This window comes from Orbicella franksi, chromosome 3 (genome assembly GCF_964199315.1).
Source record: "Orbicella franksi chromosome 3, jaOrbFran1.1, whole genome shotgun sequence".
Taxonomy (NCBI): domain Eukaryota; kingdom Metazoa; phylum Cnidaria; class Anthozoa; order Scleractinia; family Merulinidae; genus Orbicella; species Orbicella franksi.
Window position 1 is genome coordinate 9,297,501 of NC_138147.1, and position 24,918 is coordinate 9,322,418.

The window sequence follows — 24,918 nt, forward strand, 5'->3', positions numbered from 1 at the left end:
GGATTGCCAGGAAGGCACGGTAAGCACGGCATTATGGGACCTGTAGGGATAAAGGGAGAGCCTGGAGCCAACGGAATCAAAGGCGAGAAAGGAGACATGGGAGCCGCAGGCGTGCCGGGATCTAAAGGCGAACCCGGGGAATCGTTATCAGTTCCTACTGTTGTTGTATCTCCTGTGACGCTGACAGTGAACGAAACTCAATCAGCCTCGTTTCAGTGCTCGGCCAGCGGTAATCCTGAGCCTACAGTAGTGTGGATTAAACTGGGCAATCAGTCAGAAATTGCTCAGTCGGCGGTTTCAGGAGGAATGTTGCAGTTAGAGAATGTGACCGGAAATGACGCGGGCATGTATAGGTGTTTAGGAATAAACATCCTGGGAAGGAATCACGCTTCAGTTCAGTTAGTGGTTAATGGTAAGGATGTTTTGTCATCTTGAATAAAACTTTCTTCCAAACTCCAAGAATACTAATAAACCAAATTCGTAACGAGGAAGATAAATCACAAAAAAAAGCCCGTTTTGAATAAAATTTAAAAAAATACTATTTTTTGCTCATTGGTTACCTGAGATTTAGAGCGTTAGACTTTGCATCAAGTGTTTCGGCTTCGAGTCCTGGCCAGGGTCACTGTGTGGTGTTCTAATTTACTCTTACAGTGCCTGTCCAGAAAGACGTACAAATGGGTATCTGCGATTTTTTGGAGCAACCTTAAATAATACTCCTAACGGCTTCATGACAAAGGGACTAGGAGTTGATGGTTGTACTTTTTATACATGACCCAAAATTTGAGTAAATGTCCACAGCTTTTATATTTGAAGCATGGAAACGAGACAGAGGTAAACTACTTACAGCACACCTGAGTAATTGCACTGCCTGGCCTTACTGAGTGAAAATGTGATCTAGGAACTATTTTCAATTTCAATAATTGTTCTTGTCTCAAGATACGTCAAAAGCGCCCCGGTTGAAAAAGGATTATGCTTTACTGAAGTATATTTACTTTGTTACAGTTAGTCCGCGTATGTCTCTTTATTCGGGACCCGTATATGCTGTCGAAGGAAGAAATGTCACTCTCCCTAATTGCCACGTGACTGGTCATCCGCAACCTGTGGTCACGTGGACAAAGTCATTTGGTCAGTTACCCCATGAGAGGTTGCAGATTAACAACAGTGTCATGAGACTTCTTGACATCCGTAGAGCTGACTCGGACAACTACCTCTGTACCGCCAGGAACCTCTTAGGAACAGTCGTAAAGAGAACTGTCTTAGTCGTGGCCACCCTGCCGCAGTTCAGTGTTAAACCACCTGCAAAAGTTATTGCAGCTCATGGCGAGACTTTGAGGTTAAACTGCAGTGCTACCGGTGATCCACAACCTGTCATCGGCTGGAAAAGACAAGGAGCTCAACTACCCGTTGGAACAAACCTGCAAATCAATGGAGTGTTGGAAATTAGAGACATTAAAACGAATGACAGGGGGAATTACATTTGTGTTGCCACAAGCGCTGGAGTGCACGATGTCGAAACTGTGACTTACGTCGATGTTAGAAAAGGTAAGTTAGGACGTATACTCAGAAACTTTTTGTAATTTGTTTCTCGTGTATAATACGTTTCAGACAGTTAAATTGCGGAAGGCTCAAAATGGAACTAAATTATTTCGCTGCCCTTTCAGTAAAAGTGCCAACAAAACCATCAAAGAAATGATAAGACTATTCCTCCCTCATCAGAGGAAAGACTCTCCCCCCCGGCTCTCTCTTCATGAATTGAATACTTAGTAGAAAATTTGTACGCATCGAATTTATTTCCACGTTGGAGACGTCGGTTGTCCTGTTTACGGTTAGCTCTCGATAATGGAATGCTAACACATATATACCTAACAGGTCTGCACCCTGCGGTCTGCAATCTGCATTTTCCCCGCGTAGATCTCCATTTTACCCGGCCTAGTCTTCGCTTTCGAGGTCCAGTTCTTATCATTACTGCACGACCCTCTTTCAGGGAGAAGTGAACTGGGAGTCAGATCTAACCCCTACTAGCGGTTGTCTATCTTTTCCAGCTGTTTGGGAGTTTTAGAACTGCTCACAGCACCAGCAATAAAATTCGTCTAAAGGGCCCATCATTAATTAATTTTTTATGCACTAGTTCGTTTAGTGAACGGCGGAGCATTTTATGGCCGTGTTGAGGTTTATTACAGTGGGCAATGGGGCACAGTGTGTGATGATGACTGGGATATCAATGATGCTAATGTGGTATGTCGTGAGCTCGGCTTCTCTGGTGCATCCGGGGCTCCTCACCGTGCAAAGTACGGTCAGGGGTCTGGTACTATCTGGATGGATGACGTCATGTGTCAAGGAGGAGAGGCATCGCTGCTACAGTGTCCTCACAAAGGGTGGGGACGGCAAGCCGGCTGTTCTCCTAGCGAGGATGCAAGTGTGGAGTGCATTTAAAATCATTACAGAATCGTAGATCTTGTGGTTTTGTATAAGGTAAATTTTACAAAACTGACGCTTTGCACCTTCATTATCCTTGGAATAATGGTAGAAAGTTCAAAGCTGTTCCAACGAAAATTGAAATGAGGATCTCTATTTTTGTGAGAATTATATAGGCTTTGCTGAGTCCTATTTGTTTCTGTAGCAAGTATTGCTACCCTGTACCAGCTGATAGTTTTAGTACATAGAGAATGAATGACAATCTGAAAATACTCATAACTGTGTCGAAATTCAGACAACAATTTACAACACTAAAGGTGATATTTTGGTAAGACCTATACCATCATCAGGGTAGAATATAAATTGGAGTACGTTTGCATCCCGATTTCAACACTCACACATTCGAGCATTGCTTAATTTTTTCGGGCAAGAAGGTCTCCGCTCCCCCACCCCCCTTCCAAGTCCGAAGGTGCCCGTACGCCTATGATCTGGAGGGTCGAGCCTAACTATTAGTTATCCAATATGAAAAGCAATTCGAGCAAGGTGACATATCGACCTCTTAATCCAGCTCTATTTTTGAGTAATCAAGCTTGATTGCCATCGGATGAAATAAAACTTGATTGAATTTTTATCAAGCTTGATAGAAAGATCAGTTATTGTTCCTGTGCAAAAATTACATTAATTATAAATGATTTGGCTTTATTATACAAATCAATTTAAACATAGAAAATCAAAGCTAAACGAACGAAGATAGGAATGATCTACATTCATGAGAATGGAGAGGAAGCAGTGTCAGTTATAATTTAGTGGGTTTGTGATATAATCAGTTTAATAGAAAAACAATCTACGAAATCAGTTTGTCGTCTTATTACAATTGTGGTAACGTTATTAGGGGAAACAAGTATTACTGTAGAAAGCCTGGAGATATCCCCAGTGTGAGGGAAAGAGATAGGTGCATATGATGCAAGTCGGGAGGCAATTCCATTCAAGGTGGGAGGGGTGGGAGGGGGGGGTGTGAAAAGGTCGGGGATGCTCAGTGTCGTTTCGCTTAGAAGGTGTAAATCAAGGATTTTAGTATACCCATACCAAGGGTGTCGGGGACGAAACGCCACTATATTTAGCATTCAAAGTAACTTTTAGGGTTACACTGACTCAAAAAAATAGTTACAATAAAGCGCTGTCTGTCCGGTTTCAATGTGGTATCCTTTAAGCGTCAAAACAAAGCTCGAGTCACGCCCAGATTGGTCTCTTTTAGGCCCGGGGAGAGTCCCTTATATGGGCTATATGGGTACGTGCAGTCCCAAAGGGTATGGTTTTTCAGCCGTTTTGGTAATAAATAGGGTATCGATTTGGGCATATAGGGTATGGTTTTAGCACTCTGGTCTTGAATTGGGTATGTTTCTTAGAAGAAGCCACTTTTTCATCATTATCAGAAAGGCCGCAAACAAAATCCCTTCATAACTTGTGTTGAGGGCAACTGTCCCAGCCACAACGGTCATAAATAGGGTATGAAATTTCTGGCCAGGTCATAAATAGGGTAGCAAAAATGAACAGAGTAAGGGTTTTGGGAAGTGGGCCGCACACCCCCACCCAACGTTTCTGGGAGTATCCCCTCGGGCTTTTAGGAGTTTAATTCAGATTTGTCGACAAGCATCCCCGACCTTTTCACATGGGAGTCCAACCCGTTTTCTCTTTTCGTGATATGAAATCGTGTGGAAAAGCTTACGTATCCGCAATTTGACGTCGTTTGTGAAAGAAGGCCGTTGAAACGTTAACTTGCTGAGTATCCTTGAAATGGGTGAGATATGAAATTGAAGTGCTCGAGTCACAGCAAGGAATTATCAATCGTCCAGAAAACGTGCCGACAAAAAAATATTTCTTAAGGTGTTTTGTCAGTAGATGGTTAGAAAATGCATTTCATCTCAAAAGTTGAAGCCTCACTCGGGTTATAATGCTGTTTGCAGAATACTTAACTTTGTGTTAGAAGTATATTAAAAGTAAGTACATTAGAAGTACAGTTTCTTTTTTCCGATTATTGTATTCAGTCACAACACCCACTGCTGCTAAATCACTACTCAGATTATATCCCAAAATAAATTCTTTTTATATTTCTTTAACGGAAGACGATATAATTTTAAAACGTGTCAAATTTTGCCATCCGACTCCTCAAAGCTAATTGTCGCCTCCAGCAATGCAATGATTTAATTATCTAGACCACAGGCATCCCAAGCTCACGTCTGGGAAAAAGCGAAAAATTAATTCTCGGACACGTACGTATTCATTCATGAAAGCGTCACGCGTTATGAGAGTCCAGGGCGGAAAGAGCCCTGGTGAGTCTAAACTGACGCGGCGGTGAAAGGTTACGCGGGGAACCGTTGAGAATTTGAACGCGTTTTGTAAGGAATTGTATGGGAAACGAAATATCATATGGTCGATTTACAACGCTAAATATTCCGAAATATGAACAAGTTACACGCAAGATTAGTAAAAAATATTCACTCCTTATGTGTCCGTTGTGGTTTTCGGTGATCTTTACCTTTTTGGGCTTTCTTTGAAAGGAATTACAGTGATAAGCAGTGATGACCAACTTCTTCTTGGAGTGGCGACATTTCCAGGCGGCGTTACTCTCGGAGGGAAGGGGGGGGGGGGTGGGGGTAGGAGGAAGGTGGAGGCTCTCTTACGGGAGGCTTGAAATAAGATCGACCAGGTAGGTGCGGCTTGTTTTATCGCGAGGAATGTGCCAACTGCTAAGACATCCTTCAGCTTTTTTTTGGCCCGATGAGTGATCTAAAACTATCACCATGCATATATTTCTGGGCGAAAGTTAGTTTCACTTAAAATTGTGCTCTGAACAGCCATTTCCCTAAATTTAAACTAGAAAGGAGCGTTTTTTAAAGAGATGTACGCGCCCTTGTAGTTGGTAGTTCCAAAAGAGAGAGAGATACTTGCAAAGTGCAACATCTGATATATATTAAGGATATGATGGTGAAATAATCAGAATTCCTGAAATACTGACAATTTTGTTAGCTTATAGGTTAAATATAAATTCAATTCGTTATCGACGTATTCGTCGGCGTCGCGGTCGTGATTGACTCCAATAGAGACACTTTTCGGAATCCTGCAGTGAATAGATAAATATGGCTTTTTCTATCGCGAGGCAGTATCAGTGCCAAGACAGACTTCACCTTTGTAACCCTGATGAGTGACTTAACTGATTCACCATTCGGCGCTAAATCTGTTCCTGATTAAAAGTGTTTAAAAGTGTACTGATACAGCTATTCATCATACCCATTTATGATGAATGGCAGAGTCTAAACTAGAAAAGAGAATTTTAAAGAAATAGTTCCAAAATAGAGAAAAATGATTGCACAGTACACCATTTGGTTGCTTTGACTGGCCAGTGTCACCAATCCAATTTGTTATTTATATTTGTGGTGTTTGTTTTCCCAATCGCATCCAGAAACACCGACAACTTTATGTCAGTCTAGATAATTACCGGGCTTTCAACACATACTCACATGTCAAACTCAAAACCAATAAGATTTCAAATCCAAAACAAATTTGAGCTTTTGATGTATAAATAGCAGAAAAGTTGGCAGAGTACATCCATACGCGTAATCTTGGTATCACCTGACAAGTTGATACCCGGCCAGAGTATCGAACAAATCCGCTAGAACTTCAGATTGTTGACATCACAAAATGGCCGTTCAAAAGCAAAGTACGCCTTCCTTTGCTTTAATAACTTCTGTTCTGTCTATTGTGTTTTACTGTGTTGGGTTTATAAGATTGGAGGTGGAGCTGAACGAGCAGAAGAACAGAATAAATTTGCTTGAAAACGTTGTGAATGCCATCCCGCCGTCAGATCCACCAGAGCCAGACAACCCAAACATTCAACTACCCAAGAATTCTCCAGGTGAGTCCGAGTCTTAGAAGATACACTGAAGCCAGAAATAACTAATCTTTTAACAGTCACGGCTTGTTTGAAGGAAGTATTTAGCTTGCATGTTCTCGCCGCTCTACGTTTGCCGCGTGACAAACTAGCTACTCAGGGGTTAGGGGGTCAAATTTAAGAAAAAAACTAATAATTCGAATGAAGTTGCTTTTAACCAAACATTTCCGGACTGAGGTCAATGATGAACAGCTGGTCCCAGTTGTCACAGCGTCTATATCAGGGATATCAAATGGTCTTTGGGAGCATTTGCAGACCGCACTCGAGAAAGCGGCGGAAATCGAGCCCAGCTTCCGAGCAGTGCGTTTATTTTTGCGAACGCGGGCAATAATCAAAATTTTTCTTGCGAGCAGTGAGCACTTTAGAAAATACAGATGGCGAGCAGCGAGCACAGGTCAAATTTTGCGAGCACTTTTAAGTTGAATGGGACCATTCGATACCCCTTATATCAGTTTGTCCTTTGCACGAGAAGATGTTGTTAGTGTGTTGATCCCCCCGGGGGGAGGGGAGGGAGGCTATTACCAGAAAAATTGGGTATGGGTGTGTGGCCCGCTTCCCAATTGAAGCCCTTACCCTATTTATGACCAAAATCTGCGATTATCCTCACCCTATTTCTGACCTAACCAAAAATTCGACACCCTTTTTATGATCGTCGCGGCTGGCAAAGTTGCCCTAAAAATAATTCATGAAGAGCTTTTGATGATGGTCTTCTCGATAATGATGAAAAAGTAGTTTTTTTTTTTTTCTAGAAAACCATACTCTATGTATGACCAAAATGACCAAAAGCGATACGGTATGACCAAAACGGCTGAAAGACCCTACCTTTTGGGGCCGCACATACCTATATAACCCATACAAGGAAGTACCCCGGGGGTCGACCCTTTGTGTCCCTTGCAGATGTTGCCATTACCCGAATTAAATGAAACTAAATAAAATATGAAATTTTCTGCGGATATCTGTATCGGTTGTCTTCTTGAGAAGACAAACGCTGAACTGTTTTCCAGAGCTGACAAAAGCCCATTAATTCCCGAGGTTTCAAATATTCGGTCTTATTTCTAACGTTGATTCGCAGGTGAAGTTCTCAGTTCAATGTACACTCGATTACCAGCCGCTGCTCGGGAAAGGAACCCGAGGAACGTAGACCGGACTCGAGAAAGCGGCGGAAATCGAGCCTAAGTTCAATGACAAATTCGGCAATGTGAAAACGACACTAAGTTGTTTTTCCTTCGCTTTTGTAAATACAAGTCTGTTCATTTAAATACTTTTTTCTTTTGTTGATAGAAAGTCAAAAACTCCCTATAAACAAGCGTCAGGTTGACTCAACTAAGAACGTAACGGAAACGAAAGGCAACGCGGAAACCACCATCAAAATCAGTCAGCGTCTTTTATCAGAATGGAGAGCACATCTTTGTCAATCAAAGGGTGTCACGTGCTCATCAGGTCCCGCGGGCCCTCCCGGCCCACCTGGGACAAAAGGAGCTCGGGGAGAAAGGGGAAAGAAAGGAAGGACTGGAAACAAGGGAGATCAAGGCATTATGGGATTGCCAGGAAAGAGCGGCAAGCAAGGCATTATGGGGCCTGTGGGGTTAAAGGGAGAGCCTGGAGCCAAGGGTGAGAAAGGAGAAATAGGACCCGCAGGCATGCCGGGAACGAAAGGTGAACCTGGCGAATCAATATCATCTCCTACTGTTGTTGTTTCTCCTGAGATGTTGACAGTGAACGAAGGTGGATCAGCCTCGTTTCAGTGTTCAGCCCGCGGTAACCCTGGGCCTGCAGTAGGGTGGAGTAAACTTGAGAATCGGTCAGAAATCATTCAGTCAGCGGTTTCAGGAGGAAAGTTGGAGTTAAAGAAGGTGACCGGAAATGACTCAGGCGTGTATCAGTGTTCAGCAATAAACATCCTGGGGCATTCACGGAAAGTGGTGCGATTAACAGTAAATGGTAAGTGTCTGTCACAGGTACTCAATTTCTCAACGATAATTTCTCTTCCGAAGCGTACAGGCTACGCTAAAAAATGGGTCGGAAAAGTCTCTCAGAAGAGCCACAGAGATATACTTTGACGAGCAAACTGGACCAGTTTGCTACTGCGTAGAACATATATATCAAATGAAGCATGGTTGTAAATACTGTAGTGGAAGTGCTTTAAAAATATTGAGTAGAAATAGACGTTTCGCGAAGTATTCGTTTATCTGTGTAAGTGCGACTACTACAGGTAGTAAAATGTCCGTACCACCATATCAAGTTGTGCTAAAACGCTTCGAAGCTAAGCTAAAAACTCGTTATGTTAACTCGATAGTACAGTTTCTGAATAAGCAGATACTGTGAACAGGCACTGCAAAGGGAATGTTTGCATTAATTGGTATCAGCATTTGAAAATTATACTACTTTGGCAATAATTTAGACAGCATAATTAAGAACAGTGCCTACTTTTGTTAGTGCGCACACGGTCTGCACATCACGCAAGGCATGGTTTAAGGTGGCCGAACACAGTTTTCGCGCTCGCTTTTGCTGATGCAATTCAGCGCGCGCACAATGATTGCAAAAAACAAACATGCCCTCAATACAGCGATCATTTTATTTACTCAACACCCGCACTATCTGTGCTATTTTTCTCTATAATTGAACGTAGTGTATTGATGGCTTTAGTCTTTTATCATAAATATATGTTAGAAAAGGTGAAGATGTAAAGAACTCAGCAATTCTCAGCTTTTTCTTTGATACCGAAAGAACCCAGTTAAATGCAGCGCATGCGTAGTAAGTCAAAAAATTGCGATTGAATGAAAATTTGCACTCTCGGAAATACGCCTATTTCTCGAGAACCACTCATTAGAATTTCACGAAATTTGGCACGAAAATACTTTAGGAAATAAGTAACTGGTGTATTGAAAATAATTGAACTTTAACAAAGGAAACTCTAGATATTCCAGTAAACCTTCAATAAGGGATAATTAAAGATCTCTCTAATAAATTATTAGCAAAATGTCCTTAACTTGTTATAATCTTTACAAGCTTGGTACATGCAAATTGTAAAGAAAATCTAATGACTAGATTTTCTACAAATAAACAAAACCGATTTTAAAGGCCTGTTTATTTTTATTCATGTTGCCATGGCAACGGCACATACGTCAGCTTAACCATCAAAAAACCAAAGTTTGTGCTGTTAACTTGCTTGCTGCCATTTTTGGCGACCGAGAGATCAAGGGCGTTTGCTTTTCTGTATGTAAAGGCGAATTTTAAAGAAAGCTGTGAAGAAATATCCTCTCCTTCTTTCTTCTGAAAAATACTAGCGCTGATGTCAGCATTTTTGTTGAGATTCAAGGCTAATTTCTCGAAAAAATGCGTGGTTACCCCCTTTTTTCTTTGTGGATTCCGATAGCCCTTGCAAAGATCTACTTTTTCCGCAAGGTCCTAACCTGGCGCAAAAACCTTTGCATTTAGTAGGCACAGTCCTTAATTCTTAAATATGTACTTAATTTTACTCACCAATTAAATGGGTCCTTTGAATTTACTTCGACTTTATGAAATTGTTAACTTCTGTTTTGTCTTCAGTTCATCCTGGAGTTGCTCTTCATCCGGGACCTCACTACACCCCTGAAGGAAGTCATTTCAATTTTCCAGTCTGTCACGTGACTGGGCATCCGGCCCCGGTGGTCACCTGGAGGAAGTCATCGGGTCATTTACCTCAGGGGAGGGTACATTATAATAACACTGCTTTACAGATCTCAGATGTCCGTAAAAGTGACTCCGACACGTACGTCTGTTCAGCTGTCAACCTGTTAGGGAGTGATGAAAGAAAAACTCTTTTGGTCGTTGTTTCTCCTCCTCGGTTCACCTCAAAAGCATCTGTGAAGGTTGTTGCCTTTCTGGGCGGCAATTTGACGCTAACTTGTCTTGCTGGTGGTGATCCAAAACCTGTCATCAGCTGGAAAAGACAAGGAGCACAATTGCCAGTTGGGCGGAGTCTTGTGTCAAAAGAAGCGTTGATCATTAACAGTGTAAAGCTGGAGGATGCTGGGAACTACACCTGCGTGGCCACAAGTGCAGGAGTGTCCAGCGTTGAGCATACAAGTTACATTGAAGTCACGAAGCCAGGTTGGTTTAGTATTACGAAAATAGTCTTTACTACTTCGAATAGAATAAACCAAATTTATGAACAATAGCCTCCATTTGGCGAAAAAATATGCTCGGATATTTCTCCGTGGACATTATCTTTTCCGACAAGCGAACAGGTTCGTGAGGTTTGAAGAACAGCTAATGTTCAAGGGCAACTATCCAGCCAAATGGAAGCTTTGAACTTTGCTATCCTTGAAATATTTTTTGCAACACGCGGTTTTTTTTCGGAAATTGGGGAACGTATATCTCTCGGATATCATCTAGTTTTAGCTGGGGCATATTCAGTCATGTGACGCGTTTAGAAATATATCTGGAGGATAATAAACACAATAGCCTCCATTTGGCGCGAAAACACGCCGAAATCTGTTTTGTCCTTGACCATTTTCTGTTCATTAACAATTATTGCGCGAGCGCGCGTTGGATAATTAACAATTATTCCATGAGCGCGCGTTGGATATGAGATGGTAAATAGCCAACGAGGCCCGTAGGGCCGAGTTGGCTATAACCAATCTCATATCCAACGCGCGCTCATGGAATAATTGTTAATTATTAAATTCTCAGCCTCGGATAATGCAATTCTAGCTTTCTGATTGGTTCACTGGATCTTGGTTACCAGCCATTATACCTGCGTTTGACCTTATATGGAAATGAAAGCGGCAAATGTCGCTCGGCATAAGCTTTTTCGCGTGAAGCGAAGTTTCGTCGACAAAAAAAATGGATGAAAAAAAGCACACTCGGTGAGCTATCTACACAGGAAATACAGGAAATTATGGACAATGCTGTCCCAGTAACAACAAAAAAGCCACAAAGTTCGATATAAGGTTATTTAACGGTACGTGTACGTTAAGTTTCCCTTAAAGTTGCAAAATTAAAATATGACCGGCGAGATTTTACGCATTCATGAAGATTATGTGACAAAAACAATGTTTACCTTAACAGAATGGCTTGCTAGTCCTGGTGGCACCAAATTTTCGAAACCGATATAAGAAAAGTCAAAAGAAGAACTGAGTGTTCAGTTGAAGTGTTTTTACTCGTCTGCGAGGAAGAAAGATGACACTTATTGCAAAAGTTCATTGATTAAATCCATTAGAGCCGCCGGTTGATCATTTCCTTTGCACGCCGCCGCACAACAAACCGTTTTCCTTTATCTCTTACCAGGCAAATAAATTATTAGAGCATATGCATTTGTAAAAGGCCGCAGGAAAACAGGCATAATTGCCGGCGTAGTCTATAAGAAACCAGTTTCCAATGAGCAGATGAGCAAACTGTTCGACTAAGCAAGCTCGGATCGGCCGAGAGCAAGAATCCCGCACAGCTACAGAGGACGACCTAGTTTCATCTCAGTCTCTTTTTTGGCCGACAACGACGAGAGTATCAACGACAGCTAGCGCCAACAATTCTGTCCTTGCGAAAAACACCTCAAGGAGTTGAGTGTTTTGAGCTGAACCGAAGTAAGCCCGGTTCTTTACCAGCCACGAAAAACTACCAGGGTGGCCTCGGAGATTCTGAAGATGAATCTGACGCTAAGATAGTTTCTGTCCTTGACTCTAAAACTGACCAACAATGAGCTCCACACATACAGCTCGAAATGCCAAGGCTTTCAAAGCAAGGGAATCCTGAGAGAGATCTGGTAGAGAATAATTTTGGCACAACGTCTGTCACATGGCGATCAAAGTTTTCCGCAGCATTATTACGATGGCAATGTGCAAGTGCACAATTATTTGGCTCTTCTCCATGACTTGAACTCGAACGTTTTCAAACTTTCTGGCCAAGGTTATATCTCCTTCATTTGATAGACGTTTCTTGAATTCTACTTGATTGCAATTTCATTCAGCAAATTCGTTTGCTGTAACCATCTCATATCTAAAAAGCGCGAGTGGAGTAATTGTGCTCTTAAAAATGCCCCCAAAATATAGAAAACTAAACTAAAATAAAAATAAAAACACTCAAAAAATCACGCGTATGCTTGCAACATTTGTAGAACATGTTACAATGGCTGATAACTTATGATGGCTGAGCCAATGAAAACTCTCGAATTGCATTTACCAATGATCCAGTTTTTAATAATTAAAGATAGACTTGAAGCTATTACGATTTTTTTGGAATTATTGATTCCATGCAGTTTTTAGTTTCGTTGTGTGGCTCTGATCGAGAGGACGCTAGGTGGTAAAATAGAGTTATCGTACCTATGAACAAGTTTAGATTTGTACAAGGTTTATTTGCAGACCGAACTTGGGCATTGCATTTTTTGTCGTTCTCAGTCTTCTCAGAGTTCAGTTCCATTAACTGAGTACTACTTCCGTTCATACTCATCCCTGTCTAGTAGCGTTCTTACGTTTTTAGCTGTCTTAATTAATTTAATTATGCAGAATGGCGGAGCACCTTTTGGCCGTGTTGAGGTTTATTACAGAAACGTTCGAACCTTATCCAGTTTTTCGTTATAATTTAAGGTTGCTGTTGCTTCTGAATCAATTGAGAACCAGACGCCGAAAGCTTTAACTTTGTATATAGGCCATTTAAAATTACTTCCAGGAGTTTATTCCATCGTTCCCACTATTTAATCCAATCCAAAGGGCTTCTGTGTTTTTTATTATTAAGTTTTAAAATACAGTGAAACCTGTATTAAGCGAACCCCATATTATGCGGACACCCTCTATTAAGTAGACACCAGCCTTAGGGACCGTTCATTTTTTATAAGGTAGGGGGGGCTGGTGGGATTTGGGGGGGGGGCCATGCGAAAAAAAATGGCTTTCGAGGGGGGGCCATCCCAAAAAAATAAGGGAAAAAGGGGGGGTCACGTGAAATATTTTAGTAAAACTTTAAAATGGCATAATGTTTGAATATCAAATAAATTGCTATAGAATAAACATAGAAGGCAGGATACAAATTTATTACAAACTTTGCTTCTGCTTTAAAAAAAAAACGTTTGGCGACAAAAAGCATTTGTAGCTACTGAAAAGAAGTATTTAACACTGTTATTTTCAAATGCAACTTTCACTGGCACTCATCTTCATCTTCGCTGTCGTCGAGTTCTTCGTCGCCGCTTGCGCTGCTATGGGAGTCTCTTTCACCAATGCTGCAAGAAGCAGCAATGCTTTCGGTCAGAGTGTACTCTTCAGGGCACATGAAGGTGTAAACATAATCTCTGACTTCCTGCTCAAGGTTGGTAGTGATTCTGCTTCTTGCAGCATTGGTGAAATAATTCCCTTCCAAGAGCTGTGCGATGTATGGCCCATCTCTTCTAAATAACGACGCGGAAACATCCTCAACTTTAATACACTCTTCCGGGACGGCCGTTCTAGGAGGGTACACAAGGCATTGTGGAAGATCATTTCCTAGCGGGTTTCCAACACAGATTCCATAAACTCGTTGGACGTTATTTTCAGTTCGCTTCCTCTTTCTTTCATTTGACTTTCTGCGGTTTTCTTTTTTCCTTCTCCTTTTGTTGATGAGCTGTTTGAGTATGCCCTTGAATATGCTGTTATAATTGCTCTTCTTATTTTCTAGTGCTTCCATGTCCTGCGTGACCTTCGTCAACTTAGCTTCTATACATTTAATCTGTTTTACATTAAAACTGTGGGCAAATTCTTCGCCCTACTTTAAAGCAAGCCCATTGGACTGAAAGAGGGTGGAATCGTGTTCCTTTACATCTTTCAATATGACATTCAACTTTTCCATCATTGCTCTGTGCTCTCACCCAGAGAGCGTTGCTCTATTTGCAGATAAGTTTATTGTCAAATCAAAGTTTGTGGTGGATTATCTTCAGCATCTTGAAGTGCTGGAATTTAAAAGTAAAAAGAGAGCAGAAGAAAAGGCAAAGTTAAGTAGGGACGCAAAAGATAAATCATATGAGGATTATCCTTGGACGGAGTTGTGTGAAGATCTAACCAAGCTTAAAAAGCTACGTGTTCCAGAATTAAACAAGTACTTGAACCACCACGGACTGAGGCAGCATTTGAAAAGCAGCAAGAGTGAGAAAGTAAAGGCATTTGTAAGACATTCATGCTTGCAGCAGAAGAGTCCTCTCAGAGCTGGCCAACCAACACTGAGAAATGCCAGGACATTGACACAAAATGACAACAGAGCAAGTGCTGACAGCAGTGAAACGGATGAAAGTGACAATGATGCGTATGACAGTGATGCCATTGACTCTGGGGGAGAAGATGACTCTGGTGATATCATTCTTGCATTCATCAATTCAGATGAGGAAGATGCCAATGAGAGGCCAAATGCCACACGCTCAGGGCGAGCCATAACTAGGAGATCCGAAATTGACTTCTCTTTCTTTTGATTTGTTTTTTAAACAACAGCTCTCTGTAGTATAGGGATTGTAAATATTGTCTTCATAGTGAGCACAATAACGTGAAGTAGGGGGGATAATAGAGAAATATTAAAAAAGTTGAAATCTAAAAATTGTTTGTTTAATTTTTTTTTTTGGGGGGGGTCATCCCAAAAAATGCCCGCTATAAGGGGGGGGGGCCATGTGAAAAAATTGGTAAGCTGAGGGGGGGTCATGCGATTTATAAATGGTGCTTCCCAGATCCCACCAGCCCCCCCTCCTTCGTAAAAAATGAACGGTCCCTTAGTCCCAAAATGTTCTTCCTACATTTACTGTAAAATAAACCTGCATTCGGACACCCCTGTTACGCGGACGCGGTCACCAATATTAAGCTATTTTGTTGCATAAAACCTGCAATAAGCGGACACTTCAAGGGCTTTTTACTTCTGAAAGTTCAGTTCAGCTCAGACTCCTTTAACATTGTTCAGTGATATACTTTCAAAGCTAAGTAGATTGATGCATTGACTGACTGGACATTGTACTATGAGCAGTCTTTGATCTTACATTGTGTGTGTTACGCTGTGTTACAAAAGAGTTAATAATTAACTATTATTACACAATGTATTAGAACCTGTTTAGAGCGGACACCCTGTATTAAACGGACACTGGTGAGGGTCCCAAGGGTGTCTGCTTCATACAGGTTTCACTGTAGACACTTCATAATAATCATCCAGCGTTTTAAGAGACTAAGAGAGGCCCTTAGGGATTTCTTTGTACCGTCTAGTATGAGTGTTGTATCGTCTGCATACTGACCTAATTTAATTTCCTTACTGTTCACGAAGATACCTTTAATACTTTTGTTTTCCCGAATCGCCTTGGCTAGCACTTCAACTGACAAAACAAACAAGTAATTAGGAAAGAGAGGACAATCTTCTCTTAGACCTCTTAGCTTTGAATTTCAAAGAAATCACTCGCCCCACCGTTGTTCAAAACACAGCTTTCAGTCTGGGTGGCAAAAGAAAAGATGCAACTACCAAAACCAAAAAGTTGAAAGTTTTTCTGATGAAAGACCATTCTATCGTGTCAAAATGTGAAGAGCTTTTTCAAAACCCAAAATCAAGAGTAATCCTGGAATATTTTTCTCTTTGGCATAGCAAATGACACTTTCGATAAGACGAATGTTTTCTTCAATTAATCTACCTTTTATAATTGATGACATAATTGATGAGATTAGGAAGAGAAGGTTTCAAGCGATTAGCGATTGACTTTGCCGCTATTTTGTAGTCGCAGTTCAGGAGGGTTAGAGGTCTCCAGTTTTTGATGAAGAAAGGTTATGCGTCTTTCTTAGGGATGAGTGTGATAATTCCTCTTCTCTGAGTTACTGAGAGTTGTCCAGTTTCATAAGCGTAGTTCAGTGCTCTAATAAGGATGGTGTCTATATCATTGCAAAAATACTTTGTAAAATTCAGCTGGCAAACCGTCCGTTTTGGTTTCACTGTCATACATACGTACATACATCACCTTTATTTGTACACTATTAAAAATCCTAATTGAACGACAAAGTAGCGCGGGTTTTCAAGCCAATCACATCGCATTTAATTATGGAAAGAGAAGCAAAGCTGGAAGTGCCCAGTCTGTAATAACCTCTAAATTATATGCTTTACAATATTCCAATAACCAATAAACGTCCTTTATCTACACTGTAAATTCAAAAGATCTCTTACGGCCCTAAAATGCAAATTTAGCCCTCGCTACGTCTGATTCTTTGCCAATAATAATCTGGGCCAGACAGCACCTTCAAAAAAAAAAAGAACTATTTTAGCCCAGTCCTACCCATTTCAGTGCGTAGGTCCGTATCAGTCCATAAAAATTAGTTCCCTAACTGGTACCGTGTTTTACTCATTGAAAGGTTTATGCCCCATGTAAGTGTTTAAAACAGCTCTTGTAAATTTATACAGTGACAACGTCCAGTTTACGAAGTATTAACTTTTATTATATGGCCAGCTCCGTGAGCGGGCAAGATGAACCAAATCCTGCGCTGTGACTGGCTACCCGAGCGGGCAAGATGGAGCTATCTTGCCCGCTCGGGACTACCCGTCGTGTCCCGCGAGAAAAATTTCCCCGAAATAGCCATATAATAAATCCTTTATTGACCAAGCTTGTTCGGTCAAGATGGCTGAATATTGGCCCCGTTCTTTTTTTACGAGTTTATGGACCTCGACTCCGTCTCGGTCCATAAACATGTAAAAAAAGAACTTGGCCAATATCCAACCATCTTGACCTCACACTTGGTCAATAACCCTTATGTATTGTTTTTAGTTCATCCTGGTGTTGCTCTTCATCCGGGACCTCACTACACCGCTGAAGGTAGTAATTTCAGTCTTCCAGTCTGTCACGTGACTGGCGACCCAGCCCCAGTTGTCACGTGGAGAAAATCATCGGGTCAGTTATCCAAGGGAAGGGTGCAGTATAACAACAGTGCTTTACAGATCTCAGATGTCCGTAAAAGCGACTCTGATACGTATTTCTGCTCAGCTGTCAACTTGGCAGGACGTGAAGAAAGAAAAACTCTTTTGGTCGTTGTTCCTCTTCCTCGGTTCACTTTAAAACCTTCTGTAAAGGTTTTTGTCTCTCTTGGCAGCAATTTGACGCTAAAATGTAGCGCCACTGGTGATCCACAACCTGTCATCAGCTGGAAAAGACACGGAGCGCAATTGCCAGTTGGGCGGAGTCGCGTGTCAAAAGGCGCGCTGATCATTAACAGTGTAAAGCTGGAGGATGCTGGGAACTACACCTGCGTGGCTACGAGTGCAGGAGTGTCCAGCGTTGAGCATAGAAGTCGAGTAGTGATAAAGAAAGGTTAGTTTAGTTGTACGAGAATATTTGAAGGAAATATTTCTGGTCATTACTGCTAAATAGTTCGCAACAATCAAAATTAAAATAACTTGAAGACAAACTTGAAATTTTTACCATTTTTTCAATTTTTTTTTTCGTTTGCAGTTTTTAGTTTTTTATATGTGTTGACTGAGTAAAGGTTGTCTGATAAAGATAAGCTTTATAAAATTCTGTATTTGAGGTTATCATTTACTGTAGGTACTGAATGAGTATATAGAGACATTTGCTATGATGGCTCAATCGAAATTAGATAGAACCAGCGTGCGTGCTTTGGTTTTCACTGGCGCACAAACATAAGCCGACATACGTAGACACGCCAGTAAGACGTTCTTAATCCAGGTGACCAAAACTGACCCAGGCATGCATGCATCAGTGTGCAGCAACAAACATAATGGGTGACTCACGGAAAGTGGTTCAATTTACAGTAAACGGTAAGTTTCTGTCAGAAAGCGAGTTTAAATTGATATTCAGTAAAACTCAAAAGAAAATAATTACTCCAGCCAATCACAAAGGACGCAGACAAGCGAGTCACGATTAGTTCTGGTTTTACTGTCATAATTAAATACGTACTTACATAACCTTTATTTGCACACGATTAAAAATTCTGATTGAACCACAGGGAGGTTAATCTGTTATTCATATTCTAATTGGATGTGAGGACTCCCTGTGATAGAACGACAAAGTAGCGCGGGTTTTCAAGCCAATCACATCGCATTTAAGAATGGAAAGAGAAGCAAAGCTGGAAGTGCCCAGTCTGTAATAACCTCAAAATTATGCTTTACGCACGGCAATATTCCAATAACCATTAAACCTCGTTTATCTACACTGTAAAATCAAAAGATCTCTTACGGCCCTAAAATGCAAATTTAGCCCTGGCGACGTCTGATTATTGGCCAATAATAATCTGGGCCAGAAAGCAGCTGTAGAAACGAACTATTTCAGCCCAGGCTTACTTATTTCAGTGCGTGAGTCCATATCAGCCCATAAAAATTAATTCCCTAATTGGTACCCTATTTTACTCACCGAAAGGTTTATGCCCACTTACGTGTTTAAAACAGATCTTGTGAATTTATACAGTGACAACGTCCAGTTTACGAAGTATTAACTTGTGTTGTTTTTAGTTCATCCTGGTGTTGCTCTTCATCCGGGACCTCACTACATCGCTGAAGGAAGTAATTTCAGTTTTCCAGCCTGTCACGTGACTGGCGACCCAGCCCCAGTTGTCACCTGGAGGAAATCATCGGGTCAGTTACCTAAGGGGAGAGTGCAATATAACAACACTGCTTTACAGATCTCAGATGTCCGTAAAAGCGACTCTGATACGTACCTCTGCTCAGCTGTCAACCTGGTAGGAAGTGATGAAAGAAAAACTCTTTTGGTCGTTGTTCCTCTTCCTCGTTTCACTTTAAAACCGTCTGTGAAAGTGGTTGCCTCTTTTGGCAGGAATTTGACGCTGAAATGTAGCGCCACCGGTGATCCACAACCTGTCATGAGCTGGGAAAGACAAGGAGCTCAATTACCAGTTGGGCGGAGTCACGTGTCAAAAGAAGCGCTGATCATTAACAGTGTAAAGCTGGAGGATGCTGGGAACTACACCTGCGTGGCTACAAGTGCAGGAGTGTCCAGCGTTGAGCATAGAAGTGAAGTACTGATCGAACCAAGTAAGTTCCGTTTTACGAGAATATTTGAAGGAAATATTTCTGTATACTACTGCATGATTCGGATAAATCAAAGAAATATGAGGAGAGACTCTGAAATTAATTTTACCATTTTTTTCAAATTCTTTTTATTGCACTTTTTAGTTTTTTATATGCGTTGACTGGTCAACGATTGTGTAAAGTTCTGTCTTTGAGGTTTCATTAAGTTACTGAATGAGCACATAGAGATTTTTACTATGGTGGCACCTTAGGAATTAGGTAAGACCAGCGCGCGCGCTATGTTATATGGCTGGTTTTCATCGAAATACAAGCATAAGCTGACATACGCAGCCAGACGCAGTCGGATGTTGATAATTAACAGATTTTGTTCGGAAAATCTCCTAACAAAGAGGTGCGTCTTAGCAGCACTTTACCGCGTCTGCTTATGTTGAATATGGCTATACTTGTGCGTCAGAGAAAAACAGCCTATAACCATTTCTTTTAACTCGGGAACAATATTCGTGAAGCTGATATCACGCAATGCGTCTAAAACACCTATCAGTTATAATTTGATTTCTATATCTGCACTAGTTCGCTTAGTCAATGGTGGAGCATCTTATGGACGTGTTGAGGTCTATTACAATGGATTATGGGGCACCGTCTGTGATGATGACTGGGATATCAAGGATGCTAATGTGGTATGTCGTCAGCTAGGCTTCTTTCGCGCATCCGGGGCTCCCCATGGAGCAACGTACGGTCAGGGATCTGGTACAACCTGGATGGATAATGTTGGTTGTCAAGGAGGAGAGGCGTCGTTACTACTCTGTGCTCACAATGGATGGGGAACTGAGAACTGTGGTCATAGCGAGGATGCAAGTGTGGAGTGTGAAGGAGTTCGTTTAGCCAATGGCGGAGCATTTTATGGCCGTGTTGAGATTTATTACAATGGGGAATGGGGCACAGTGTGTGGTGATGGCTGGGATATCAAGGATGCTAATGTGGTCTGTCGTGAGCTAAGATTCTCCCGAGCAACCAGCGCTCCTCGTCAAGCAAAATACGGTCAGGGGTCTGGTACTATCTGGATGGATGGCGTCAATTGTCAAGGAGATGAGGCATCGCTACGAGAGTGTACCTATGACGCGGATACATCTGACTGCAGTCATAGCGAGGATGCAAGTGTTGAATGTGAAGTAATGGTTCGTTTAGTCAATGGCGGAGCATCTTATGGCCGTGTTGAGGTTTATTATAGTGGGCAATGGGGCACAGTGTGTGATAATGGCTGGGATATCAAGGATGCTAATGTGGTATGTCGTCAGCTTGGCTTCTTTCGTGCATCCCAGGCTCCCATAGGAGCAAAGTATGGTCAGGGGTCTGGTACAATCTGGATGAATAGAGTCGCCTGTCAAGGAGATGAGGCATCGCTACAACAGTGTCCTCGTGTAAAATTGGGAACAGGTGACTGTAGTCATAGCGAGGATGCAAGTGTGGAGTGTTTAGCAGTTCGTTTAGTCAATGGTGGAGTGTTATATGGCCGTGTTGAGGTTTATTACAGTGGGCGATGGGGCACAGTGTGTGATGATTCCTGGGATACCAATGATGCTAATGTGGTCTGTCGTGAGCTCGGCTTCTCTCGTGCATCCGGGGCTCCTCACAGTGCAAAGTACGGTGAAGGGTCTGGTACTATCTGGATGGATGGCGTTAATTGTCAAGGAGATGAGGCATCGCTACGAGAGTGTACCTATGACACGGATACATCTGACTGCAGCCATAGCGAGGATGCAAGTGTTGAGTGTGAAGTAATGGTTCGTTTAGTCAATGGCGGAGTATCTTACGGCCGTGTTGAGGTTTATTACAGTGGACAATGGGGCACAGTGTGTGATAATGGCTGGGATATCAAGGATGCTAATGTGGTATGTCGTCAGCTCGGGTTCTTCAGTGCATCCGGGGCTCCCCATAGAGCAACGTACGGTCAGGGCTCTGGTACTATCTGGATGGATAGAGTAGCTTGTCAAGGAGATGAGGCATCGCTACAACAGTGTCCTCGTGGAAAATTGGGAACACGTTACTGTAGTCATAGCGAGGATGCAAGTGTGGAGTGTTTAGCAGTTCGTTTAGTCAATGGTGGAGTGTTATATGGCCGTGTTGAGGTTTATTACAGTGGGCGATGGGGCACAGTGTGTGATGATTCCTGGGATACCAATGATGCTGATGTGGTCTGTCGTGAGCTCGGCTTCTCTCGTGCATCCGGGGCTCCTCACAATGCAAAGTACGGTGAGGGGTCTGGTACTATCTGGATGGATGGCGTCAATTGTCAAGGAGACGAAGCATCGCTACGAGAGTGTACTTATGATGCGGATACCTCTCACTGCAGTCATAGCGAGGATGCAAGTGTTGAGTGTGAAGTAATGGTTCGTTTAGTCAATGGCGGAGTATCTTATGGCCGTGTTGAGGTTTATTACAGTGGACAATGGGGCACAGTGTGTGATAATGGCTGGGATATCAAGGATGCTAATGTGGTATGTCGTCAGCTCGGGTTCTTCAGTGCATCCGGGGCTCCCCATAGAGCAACGTACGGTCAGGGGTCTGGTACTATCTGGATGGATAGAGTAGCTTGTCAAGGAGATGAGGCATCGCTACAACAGTGTCCTCGTGGAAAATTGGGAACAGGTGACTGTAGTCATAGCGAGGATGCAAGTGTGGAGTGTTTAGCAGTTCGTTTAGTCAATGGTGGAGTGTTATATGGCCGTGTTGAGGTTTATTACAGTGGGCGATGGGGCACAGTGTGTGATGATTCCTGGGATACCAATGATGCTAATGTGGTCTGTCGTGAGCTCGGCTTCTCTCGTGCATCCGGGGCTCCTCACAGTGCAAAGTACGGTGAAGGGTCTGGTACTATCTGGATGGATGGCGTTAATTGTCAAGGAGATGAGGCATCGCTACGAGAGTGTACCTATGACGCGGATACATCTGACTGCAGTCACAGCGAGGATGCAAGTGTTGAGTGTGAAGTAATGGTTCGTTTAGTCAATGGCGGAGCATCTTATGGCCGTGTTGAGGTTTATTACAGTGGGCAATGGGGCACAGTGTGCGATGATGGCTGGGATATGAAGGATGCTAATGTGGTATGTCGTCAGCTGGGCTTTTCCCGTGCATCCCAGGCACCCAGGGGAGCAAAGTATGGTCAGGGGTCTGGTACAATCTGGATGAATAGAGTCGCTTGTCAAGGAGATGAGGCATCGCTACAACAGTGTCCTCGTGGAAGACTGGGAACAGATGACTGTAGTCATAGCAAGGATGCAAGTGTGGAGTGTGAAGGAGTTCGTTTAGTCAATGGCGGAGCACTATATGGCCGTGTTGAGGTTTTTCACAGTGGGCAATGGGGCACAGTCTGTGATGATGACTGGGATATCACTGATGCTAATGTGGTGTGTCGTCAGCTGGGCCTCTCTCGTGCATCCGGGGCTTCTACTGGAGCAAAGTATGGTCAGGGCTCTGGTACTATCTGGATGAATGACGTCAGGTGCAAAGGAGAAGAGGCATTTCTTCAACAGTGTACCCATGATGCAGACACATCTGACTGTAGTCATAGCAAAGATGCAAGTGTGGAGTGTGAAGTAATGGTTCGTTTAGTCAATGGCGGAGCATCTTATGGCCGTGTTGAGGTTTATTACAGTGGGCAATGGGGCACAGTGTGCGATGATGGCTGGGATATGAAGGATGCTAATGTGGTATGTCGTCAGCTGGGCTTTTCCCGTGCATCCCAGGCACCCAGGGGAGCAAAGTATGGTCAGGGGTCTGGTACAATCTGGATGAATAGAGTCGCTTGTCAAGGAGATGAGGCATCGCTACAACAGTGTCCTCGTGGAAGACTGGGAACAGATGACTGTAGTCATAGCAAGGATGCAAGTGTGGAGTGTGAAGGAGTTCGTTTAGTCAATGGCGGAGCACTATATGGCCGTGTTGAGGTTTTTCACAGTGGGCAATGGGGCACAGTCTGTGATGATGACTGGGATATCACTGATGCTAATGTGGTGTGTCGTCAGCTGGGCCTCTCTCGTGCATCCGGGGCTTCTACTGGAGCAAAGTATGGTCAGGGCTCTGGTACTATCTGGATGAATGACGTCAGGTGCAAAGGAGAAGAGGCATTTCTTCAACAGTGTACCCATGATGCAGACACATCTGACTGTAGTCATAGCAAAGATGCAAGTGTGGAGTGTGAAGTAATGGTTCGTTTAGTCAATGGCGGAGCATCTTATGGCCGTGTTGAGGTTTATTACAGTGGGCAATGGGGCACAGTGTGCGATGATGGCTGGGATATGAAGGATGCTAATGTGGTATGTCGTCAGCTGGGCTTTTCCCGTGCATCCCAGGCACCCAGGGGAGCAAAGTATGGTCAGGGGTCTGGTACAATCTGGATGAATAGAGTCGCTTGTCAAGGAGATGAGGCATCGCTACAACAGTGTCCTCGTGGAAGACTGGGAACAGATGACTGTAGTCATAGCAAGGATGCAAGTGTGGAGTGTGAAGGAGTTCGTTTAGTCAATGGCGGAGCACTATATGGCCGTGTTGAGGTTTTTCACAGTGGGCAATGGGGCACAGTCTGTGATGATGACTGGGATATCACTGATGCTAATGTGGTGTGTCGTCAGCTGGGCCTCTCTCGTGCATCCGGGGCTTCTACTGGAGCAAAGTATGGTCAGGGCTCTGGTACTATCTGGATGAATGACGTCAGGTGCAAAGGAGAAGAGGCATTTCTTCAACAGTGTACCTATGATGCAGACACATCTGACTGTAGTCATAGCAAAGATGCAAGTGTGGAGTGTGAAGTAATGGTTCGTTTAGTCAATGGCGGAGCATCTTATGGCCGTGTCGAGGTTTATTACAGTGGGGCATGGGGCACAGTGTGTGATGATTCCTGGGATATCAATGATGCCAATGTGGTATGTCGTCAGCTGGGCTTTTCTCGTGCATCCGGGGCTCCTCACCATGCAAAGTACGGTCAGGGGTCTGGTACTATCTGGATGGATGACGTCAGTTGTCAAGGAGACGAGGCATCGCTACTACACTGCACTCACAATGGAATGGGGAATGAGAACTGTAGTCATAGCGAGGATGCAAGTGTGGAGTGCGAGTAAAACCATTACAGAATCGTAGAGTAATCATGTAGATTTTTGTGAATAACACGACAGTACGTACTTATTTGAAAGTTGAAACTGACACCTTTGTTATCCATAGTAGAAAGTTCAAAGCTCTTCGAACAAAAAATGACATAAACATTACTTTTTTTTCTTAAGAAATATAAAGACTTTCTGAAAGTCCTATTTGTTTCCGTAGCAATTTTTTTAAAATTTAATACACGCAGTTTGGTTTTGTTTTTGATAGGGTGATACCGATGAGAATCCGAAATAGAAAGTGACCACTGATAAAAACAGTCAAACACACGTTTATTATTGTCTTGAAGTGATTCCATGTTGTGTAGGGCATGAATATGTTTGTATTTGAATTAACTGACTTTTCTACCAAGACTCTTACTTTTTAAGTCTTTTTTTTTCTAAGCCTCTTGCTAATTATGACGAACCTCTATTAAGCGGCAAACTCCTAATAAGCGGCACCCTCCTATTTCCCCAAGG

At 42.7% G+C, this 24,918-nt stretch overlaps 3 protein-coding genes across 4 annotated transcripts in view; all 3 read left to right on the forward strand.

Moving 5' to 3' along the window:
- The window catches only part of LOC145481167 (uncharacterized), a 10,833-nt gene extending 6,480 nt beyond the window's left edge, over positions 1 to 4,353 (forward strand). Inside the window, exons 2-4 of the mRNA XM_081459590.1 lie at positions 1 to 412; positions 1,003 to 1,542; positions 2,129 to 4,353. The exon at positions 1 to 412 is cut by the window's left edge and continues 269 nt beyond it. Of these exons, the coding sequence (XP_081315716.1) occupies positions 1 to 412; positions 1,003 to 1,542; positions 2,129 to 2,433 (1,257 nt within the window). The 3' untranslated portion in view covers positions 2,434 to 4,353. The remainder of the gene's footprint in view (positions 413 to 1,002; positions 1,543 to 2,128) is intronic.
- A 1,674-nt stretch (positions 4,354 to 6,027) lies between these two features.
- Positions 6,028 to 9,905, forward strand: LOC145481181 (uncharacterized). The gene is made up of 2 exons (XM_081459606.1): positions 6,028 to 6,328; positions 7,646 to 9,905. The coding sequence occupies exons 1-2, from the start codon at positions 6,115 to 6,117 to the stop codon at positions 8,422 to 8,424; spliced, it is 993 nt and encodes a 330-aa protein (XP_081315732.1). The 5' UTR covers positions 6,028 to 6,114; the 3' UTR covers positions 8,425 to 9,905.
- Positions 9,906 to 10,276: 371 nt separating this feature from the next.
- Positions 10,277 to 24,542, forward strand: LOC145481139 (scavenger receptor cysteine-rich domain-containing protein DMBT1-like). 2 transcript variants are annotated; one of them, XM_081459536.1, is made up of 5 exons: positions 10,277 to 10,456; positions 17,246 to 17,615; positions 18,773 to 19,312; positions 19,880 to 23,583; positions 23,888 to 24,098. In XM_081459536.1, exons 1-5 carry the CDS (start codon positions 10,373 to 10,375, stop codon positions 24,008 to 24,010), a joined length of 4,821 nt encoding a protein of 1,606 aa, XP_081315662.1. In that variant the 5' UTR covers positions 10,277 to 10,372; the 3' UTR covers positions 24,011 to 24,098. The 2 variants fall into 2 exon arrangements, with proteins under 2 accessions (XP_081315662.1, XP_081315661.1); XM_081459535.1 differs by having other exon boundaries at positions 19,880 to 24,542.
- The last annotated feature ends 376 nt before the right edge of the window (positions 24,543 to 24,918 follow it).

Excerpts from the sequence above, each read along its gene's own strand:
- LOC145481181 (XM_081459606.1), top strand. The coding sequence starts at position 6,115 with ATGGCCGTTCAAAAGCAAAGTACGCCTTCCTTTGCTTTAATAACTTCT. Across the intron at positions 6,329-7,645 it reads ACTACCCAAGAATTCTCCAG|AAAGTCAAAAACTCCCTATA; the intron begins GTGAGTCCGAGT and ends TTTTGTTGATAG.
- LOC145481139 (XM_081459535.1), top strand. The coding sequence starts at position 10,373 with ATGCTGGGAACTACACCTGCGTGGCCACAAGTGCAGGAGTGTCCAGCG. Across the intron at positions 17,616-18,772 it reads TCGAGTAGTGATAAAGAAAG|TTCATCCTGGTGTTGCTCTT; the intron begins GTTAGTTTAGTT and ends TGTTGTTTTTAG. Across the intron at positions 19,313-19,879 it reads TGAAGTACTGATCGAACCAA|TTCGCTTAGTCAATGGTGGA; the intron begins GTAAGTTCCGTT and ends TATCTGCACTAG.